At 49.8% G+C, this 7,049-nt stretch overlaps 3 protein-coding genes across 6 annotated transcripts; 1 reads left to right on the top strand and 2 right to left on the bottom strand.

Annotated features, from left to right (window-relative positions):
* Positions 1-525: 525 nt before the first annotated feature.
* Positions 526-2,958, bottom strand: LOC9641733 (wall-associated receptor kinase-like 14). The gene is made up of 3 exons (XM_002960192.2): positions 2,049-2,958; positions 1,909-1,953; positions 526-1,841 (listed from the first exon to the last, which is right to left on the bottom strand). Exons 1-3 carry the CDS (start codon positions 2,566-2,568, stop codon positions 643-645), a joined length of 1,764 nt encoding a protein of 587 aa, XP_002960238.2. The 5' UTR covers positions 2,569-2,958; the 3' UTR covers positions 526-642.
* Positions 2,959-3,088: 130 nt separating this feature from the next.
* On the top strand, positions 3,089-5,742 carry LOC9662964 (ankyrin repeat domain-containing protein EMB506, chloroplastic). 4 transcript variants are annotated; one of them, XR_002992300.1, is made up of 10 exons: positions 3,089-3,187; positions 3,248-3,844; positions 3,942-4,016; positions 4,076-4,174; positions 4,259-4,357; positions 4,430-4,528; positions 4,588-4,686; positions 4,733-4,798; positions 4,845-5,129; positions 5,208-5,742. XR_002992300.1 is itself a non-coding variant. In XM_024674336.1 (9 exons), the coding sequence occupies exons 1-8, from the start codon at positions 3,122-3,124 to the stop codon at positions 4,796-4,798; spliced, it is 1,200 nt and encodes a 399-aa protein (XP_024530104.1). In that variant the 5' UTR covers positions 3,089-3,121; the 3' UTR covers positions 4,845-5,742. The 4 variants fall into 4 exon arrangements, 3 of the variants coding, with proteins under 3 accessions (XP_024530104.1, XP_024530098.1, XP_002960904.2); XM_024674336.1 differs by having other exon boundaries at positions 3,089-3,183; positions 3,244-3,844; positions 4,845-5,742; XM_024674330.1 differs by having other exon boundaries at positions 4,845-5,742.
* Positions 5,743-5,777: 35 nt separating this feature from the next.
* Positions 5,778-6,901, bottom strand: LOC9641732 (protein REVEILLE 3). The gene is made up of 7 exons (XM_002960191.2): positions 6,729-6,901; positions 6,618-6,675; positions 6,443-6,566; positions 6,308-6,382; positions 6,119-6,234; positions 5,998-6,057; positions 5,778-5,941 (listed from the first exon to the last, which is right to left on the bottom strand). The coding sequence occupies exons 1-7, from the start codon at positions 6,863-6,865 to the stop codon at positions 5,909-5,911; spliced, it is 603 nt and encodes a 200-aa protein (XP_002960237.2). The 5' UTR covers positions 6,866-6,901; the 3' UTR covers positions 5,778-5,908.
* Positions 6,902-7,049: the final 148 nt, after the last annotated feature.

The following is a 7,049-nucleotide window of genomic DNA, read 5'->3' as shown; positions in this document are numbered from 1 at the left end:
GATGTTCCTCCAGATCCCGGCCCGTCTACAAGAGAACCCTGATAGTCTTCCATTATCCTGAGAGGGGGGAATGATGTGAGGGCCAAGTGTACGGCTATGATGCCATATACTAATATTAGCGTAATGGGATTTTGGTAGCCGTCGGATTAGTTTCAATCTGGACCACTCGCTCCTATATATAAGCTAGGGCTTTTGGGCTAATTGATATGCACATTTCTATATTCCCTTTCCATATTCCAAGCACTCACAGTTTTAATTTGTTTTTTTTCATTTTAATTCTTTTGAATTCACTTTGGTTTGTCTTCATTTATAACTCACTTTTAGCTTGCTTTACGAATTGCACGCCATAGCTTAGCTTACTTCTCCTCCAATTCTCCACGGATGGAGCAGCTGCTTCACTATTTCATCACAGCTAATGTCTCGAATTTTAAGCATCCTAGTCAGTGTTGTTTTCCTCGTGTTTCCACAGGCCCAGGTACCACCACTGCTGGTTCTTCGTTCTCTAGGTAGGTAAGAACTCTCAAATAAAAAAGTTCTCTGGAATATATACATTATATAAATATATAATGTACAAAACACAGATCCCAGGCTTTGTGAAGAGAAAAGAGAGAAAAAAAAGAAGATTTTTCCAAAGTTTTCGGATCAGTTATAAATCTCTGATCTGCTGTTACTGGGAGATGTGTGAGTGCTGGGCCACTTGACTTGCACCGACGTGGGAGAATCCTCCTCCATGTTAGTGCTGGCCACACTCCTCTGCTTCCGGAGCTCGCCGGAACTTTGGTGCTCCAGCTTGAATCTCGACGATTTCTTGGAGCTGCTGGAGCTGATCGTCATGCCGCTAAGCTGCTCCAGCTCCCGGACGACCTCCACCATGCTTGGCCGATCGTCCTTCTCCGCCGCCAAGCACCGAAACGCCACCTCCACCAGCCTCGTCAAGAGCTTCCAGTACTTGACGCTCAGGTCCGGATCGAAGAGCTCGTGTAACGCGCCCGAGTGGATCCGAGCGAGGGCCATGGATGCCAGGTTGATCTCCTTCTTGTCCCGCGTCATGTCCACGGCCTTCTTCCTGGAGATGAGCTCGAGGAGGACGACGCCAAAGCTGTAGACGTCGCTCTTGTCCGTCAGCTGGTAGCTCTCGTGGTAGTCCGGGTCGAGGTAGCCGGGAGTTCCCTGGGGAGCCGTGGATATGTGCGTTGCGTCCAGGTGCGTGAGCCGGGAGAGCCCAAAGTCCGCCACCTTGGCCTTGAAATCCTTGTCCAGGAGAATGTTGGACGTCTTCACGTCCCTGTGGTAGATCGGTGGCTTGACGTAGAAGTGCAGGTAGGCCAGTGCTTGAGCGGTTTCCAGTGCGATTGTGATCCGAGTCTCGAGAGAGAGCCCGTTTCCTTTCTCGCCGTGTAGGTGGTCGGCTAGAGTTCCATTGAGGACGAATTCGTAGACCAGCAGTAAGTCCCGGCCTTCGAGGCAGTAGCCGAGAAGCTGGACCAAGTTTGGATGCCGGACCTGTGAAAGAATGTTGACTTCGTTCTGAAATTGCTGGATTCCCTGCTTGTTTCCCTGGTTGAGTTTCTTGACCGCTACGATGCGACCGTCGGGGAGTTTGCCCTGGTAGACCGTGCTGAATCCTCCGCCTCCTAGAAGCCTGCTCTCGGCGAAGGATTTAGTTGCTGTTTTAAGCTCCCTGAACGTGAACACCATGGGAGTGTAGGCGCAGGTTGCGTCGGTGAGGATCTGTGCTCGGTCGCTGCGGCATCGCCTTCTCGCAGAGAGATGCCTCCTCCTTGCAACGAAGACGATCAAGCAGACAAGCACGAAGAGAAGCCCGGCACCAGATGCTCCACCTGATTCATAAAAGTGGAATTCAGTCGCGAAAAACAAAAAAAAAGTTAAATCAAAATGTAAGCTCACCTATGATGAACATGGTCTTTTTGGAGGACTTCTTACACCGGCAGCCTGGTAGGACATGATCAAAAGCATGTAAGAACGACAGACAAACAAACAAAAGAGAAACTATAAACCAAGGAAAAAAACACGACGTATCCAAGTACCTGGCGGGCAAGCTTTTCTCGAGCAAGATCCAAGCGTTGAGTTGCAACCGGCCGAAGAACACGAGTGCGGTGGTGGAGGAGTAGCGGTGGTGCTGACCGCCCTGGTCGACGGACCATCCGCCTCGTTCCAGAAGAAAACTTGGACGGTGTTTTGGTTGGACTTGTTGAATGACGGCGAGAACGTAAAGAGCTTACACTTGACCGTCTCACCCTCGCAGCTTGCGCAGCAGTGCTTCTCCTCTGTCGATGGCGGCCCCTGGCAAAGGATATCGTTGACAGCGCAAGGCCTGCCACTGGGAGAATCGACGCTGGTCGGAGAATTTAAAGCGTCAGGAGCGTCAATGAAGAGGAAGGCCTCGTTTCTAAACGCCTGGAACGGTCCTATAGCGCCCTTGCAAGACTCGCAGGCTCTCGTGTGGATTTGTAGACACGTCGCGTTGCATTCGTCCAGGCACCATGCCGCCCGCAACACGACCACCAATCCCAGCCACACTACCAATCCCTGCTGCTGCTGCTCCATCCCCCTATCCCTTCCCCTATCCTGTCCAAATCATGGGAGCTAGTGCTAGAGCTGGAACTAAGAATCCTCCAGAAGGACTGTAGCTGCGACACTATTTCCTGGGAAGATGAGAACTATTTCTCGCCCGTGTTGACGATTCTATCGCAATGCCGAGCGGATCGGCGCCGCCTCCAGCAAAATCTAGGTAATCCGGAGCTCCGATCATCGATGAGTCGTCGGTGCTGGCGCCAGGCGATGTCTACTGACCTGATCTTTGGCGCGAAGCACCGCCAAGCAGCTGGAATCCATTCACGCCGCGGGCGCCGCGACGGTGGAAGGCCGCAAGAGGGGAGAAAAATCGAAGAAGGGTCTCCCTTGACTAGCCCAATGAATGAACAAGCACATCAAATGGACAGGGGCCACTATGGCTTGACTACTCCACCAAATCTAGAAACCCGCATTTTTCTAGCCTCGCTAAAACTGTAGTGGTAGCTAACTTTAGCGGCAAAGACCTAACATTCTGCCGACGTGGCAGTGGTGACCTGGCGTTTTTTAGATTTAGGGTTCTTGGGCTATGCCGCTCGTGGCCTGCGGGGTGTGGCTCCCTGGGAGCGGTGCTGCTGTGATTCGGCAGCAGTGCGTAAGATTTTGATATTGATTTGGAGCGCTCGATGATTGAATTGGGATTGCGGACAGGCAGAGCGTGGATCGCAAGAAATGCGGCCGGGCGATGAGAATGCTGGCGGAGATTTCGCTGTGGAGGGACGAGGAGGCGGCGGATGGGAAGGATGCGGAGGTGGAGGAGGGGATTTTCGAGTCGGTTGTGAAGCGTCCAGCGCCGGCGCCTCCACTAGGCGCAAGGACGAGATTTGTGGCTCAGGTACCAGTTAGAGGCTTGGTCCCCGAGAGATGGAGGGATTTGCAAGACGATCTCAACAGGACCAAGCGGCAGAAGAGGAGAGAGGTTCTCAAGGGGAGACGGTCGAGGAGCAAGGAGGAAAAGGCTAAGCTGCGGGAGAAGCTTGGCGAAATCATTGACGAGGCCATTCAACAGGAGAAGATCGAAGAAGAAGAAGAAGAAGTCGCACACACTGTCTTTGAAGGTGGTCGTCAACTTCATCGAGCTTCTTATCGCCACGAAGAACTCAGTGATGATTTGGAGCTCGGAGATGACAATGGTGGCGAGCTTGTTTCGGCCGAGCGCTCGCAAAATCTAGACAACTGTGGCAAGGCCACGCGGAAAAATTCGAAACAGGCAAAGAAGGTGACCGAGCCAGCTCCACCAAACTATTCCAAAGTAAGTCACTATTTCTTACTTTTTCGATTCCATTCTTCCTTCTTCTTCTTTTGTTCGTCCTTTAAAGTGACAGATGATCTACTTACTGTTACTGTAGGGAGAAAATCTCAAAGGAAATGAGAGGAAGCTCTTCCAGGAGTGCGACCGCCGAACTATCGAGAAAAGAAGTTGTGTAAGTTCATCCAGAACGACCGTGAAGGCAACGCGACTGACTGGGTGTGGATCATGCAGGAGAAATGGATGCCTTTACACACGCTGGCCTCGCCACAGCAGCCATTTCTTGTTGCGGAGCTGATGCAACAGGATGATCACGAAGACAATGTGAACGAGGTACTTGAGAGTGCGAGAAGAAAAAGAGAGAAAAAGGGATAGGAAGTCTTTGTGTTGTGTCCCACTCAAGGGAGTGACGTGCAGGAAGGAGTTACGGTTTTGCGTAAAGCTGTTCAAGCTGGCAGACTTCACATCGTCAAACATTTAATCCATGGTGGAGCCAACGTTTTCTATCGGGACAAGGTCTGGGGTTTTGTCTCTTCCTTTTCTCTGGGGGGCCACTGTCGTGTCTAAATATCTTGCTATTCCTTGCAGGATGGCTCAACGCTCTTACACCATGCAGTCGCCAGTGGGAGTCCCAGTGTCGTGAGACTGCTGCTAAAATATGGAGTGCATGTAAACTCTGTTGACAAGGTCCGATCTGGTGGTTTTCTTTTTTCCGGATGTGATGTTCTTCAATTCGTGGATTGTAGGCGGGCTGGACACCGCTCCATGTCGCGGTTCGCTGCCAACAGAGAGATATACTTCGCGTCTTGCTCAATCGTGGAGCCGACTGGACAATTGCTAACGAGGTGGGCTCTCTTCCATCTCCCGCTCTTTAATATTCTTTTCTTTCAGGATGGAGATACACCACTTGATTTATCCGGTAATGGCACTTCTGGACTTGATGGAAAATCGGGATAGGTACCAAAAGGCTTTTAAGTTGTCTTCTCAAACACCCTTTTGGCAGGACATTACGCATGCCGAGTGAGGTGGTGTCCAGGCATGAAGGTCTCAAAGCTGCTAGTCGTATCATATCAGTGATCACTGGTGCCAAGCAACAATGCATTCTCGCGAACAGGACCTCAGATCAACCTGGGAAACACCACCTCAAACGCTCGCGTTTGATCCGCCAGTGGAAGCAACATCGTTCGTCTTCATGGATGAAGGGATGGAGCTCGCGCTCGTCGATGACGGAGCTCCCTCTAATTGGCTTGGATATCTCGTCCAATCACGTACGAAGCCACGCACAAAGGTAACTGCGAATATCAATAGGACCTTAGGTTTCGTTATAGTTTTACCCTTTGGTTTTAAATTGACAATGAGCATCAAGAGCCAACACACCGTGGGTGGAACAACGAGGGCAAAACGGACCCCCAGAAAGAGGACCAAGACAAAAGGTGGCGAGACAGGTGGGGTCAACGCACTAGCTACCCAGTCGTTGCCGGTCAACCACGAGCTCCACTGCCTGATCATGTCTCTCATGGACGATGAGTCCCTGGAAGTAGACGAGGCAGAGTGGCCAGAATGGTGCAGGGACATTCTCCAAGGGGCGCGGGATTGTGGGGTGGAGATGATCCAAGGACGCCAGGACGAGGAGTTTGGACGGAATTTTCTCAAGGATTTCAAGGTGGAGGATATAGATGAGAGAGATCTGGTGTTGGGCTTTGAGCAGTTCGGGAATCCACAGCTTGGACAGGAGAGGAACGATGGTGCTATGGAAATGGAAATCAAAACTCTGGAGCTTGCGGCAAGAAAAGAGCAAGAGATGATGATGTGGAGAAATGAGATGAACAAGACTTGTTACAGAGACAACTTTGCCTTTACCAAAAGGCATGGTGGCTGATAATTAATCGATTTTTTCTGTTTATCCGAAAACAAATCTCAGATGATTTCTTTACCATTTGAAAAGTAAGCTTTAACCATCAATTAGAATATTTACCATGGCATAGTTAGGAATTTACATAAACCATGCAAAACAGATCCCAGACTTTTCCTTTTACCTTTGCTGGATCCAATTTAAAAGCGAGCCATTTAGACTCCAACGGGAGGACAAAGATAATTTAGCTGCAGCACAAAAGTTTTCAACTTTGAGCTTGTGACGAGTTCTTTGAACCTCTTACGTGATCAGTCATATCGTTGGTGGATAAGTTGACAGTCAAGTTCCTCATGAGAAGTAAGACCTGTTTTTTGTGTTTTTTTTCACTTGCCTGGTCTTTTTTGGATGGACTTTGAGATGCTTACCGTCTCGCGATCGATCGGAGTCATTCCACCTAAAGCGTTGAGATGGCCAGACGCATTTGGATCAAAGACGTTCCCAAGGAATTGATAGACTGCTGCGAAATTTGGTGCTGGTGTCGCTGGAAAGAAAAGAAGGAAAGGAAAAGCTCTTTGCTAAACCATAGAAACGATGGATAAATTGTCTTGTCTTACCAGGAGAAGCATCATCACTACCGCTGCTGCTGGGACTTTCCGGAGATCGTTCGACCACCGCAACAGTTGAAGGTACTGCAAAACGGAAGAACAACGAGAAGGGATTAGAATCGCTAACCGTTTCCAAGATTATACCGGCTTTCGGAGCTTTTTGAGGATATGGTAGTGCGGCTTTCCTCTTTGGCCTTGGAGGCGGTACGTGTTCTCCAGTGCCGTTTCTCTGTACCTTCAAGAAATACTTCTGCGCGTGGCTGCGAATCTAGCAACAAAAAGAAGGATCACAGAAAGAAAAAACAAAGAGAACTCTCACCTGTATCACGGTTTTAGAGCCCACGAAGGCCTCAATCTTCTTCCAATCGCGATCGAAGCTACGCGGAGAAGCAAAATATCGAGAACTGTAAAGAAGAGAGGAAGAACTCACAGATGCAGCGCCTCGAGGAATTTGTCGTGCTCTTCATCCGCCCAGTTCTCGCGCGACTTGGTGATGGTGTAGGGCTTGCGGATCTTCCTGGCGGCATCGCTCTCCTGCATTTGGCGCTGCTGCTGCGCGATCGCCATGCCGTCCTCAAGAACCCTAAACCTGAGCCACAAGGACACCACGTGGAGATATTTTGGAAATATCTTGTCAATCCATGGCACACTTTTCGAGCGATATTTTCTTTGCGAATTGCATTGTTTGAAATTTAAGTTTTTTGCTGCGCCCTAACTCGATCAGCTGAATTGAATTTAACTACCCGGATTT

This window comes from Selaginella moellendorffii, unplaced genomic scaffold (genome assembly GCF_000143415.4).
Source record: "Selaginella moellendorffii unplaced genomic scaffold, v1.0 SELMOscaffold_0, whole genome shotgun sequence".
Lineage (NCBI taxonomy): Eukaryota > Viridiplantae > Streptophyta > Lycopodiopsida > Selaginellales > Selaginellaceae > Selaginella > Selaginella moellendorffii.
Note: the sequence above shows the minus strand (reverse complement) of the source record. Positions and strands in the feature narration are given on the sequence as shown.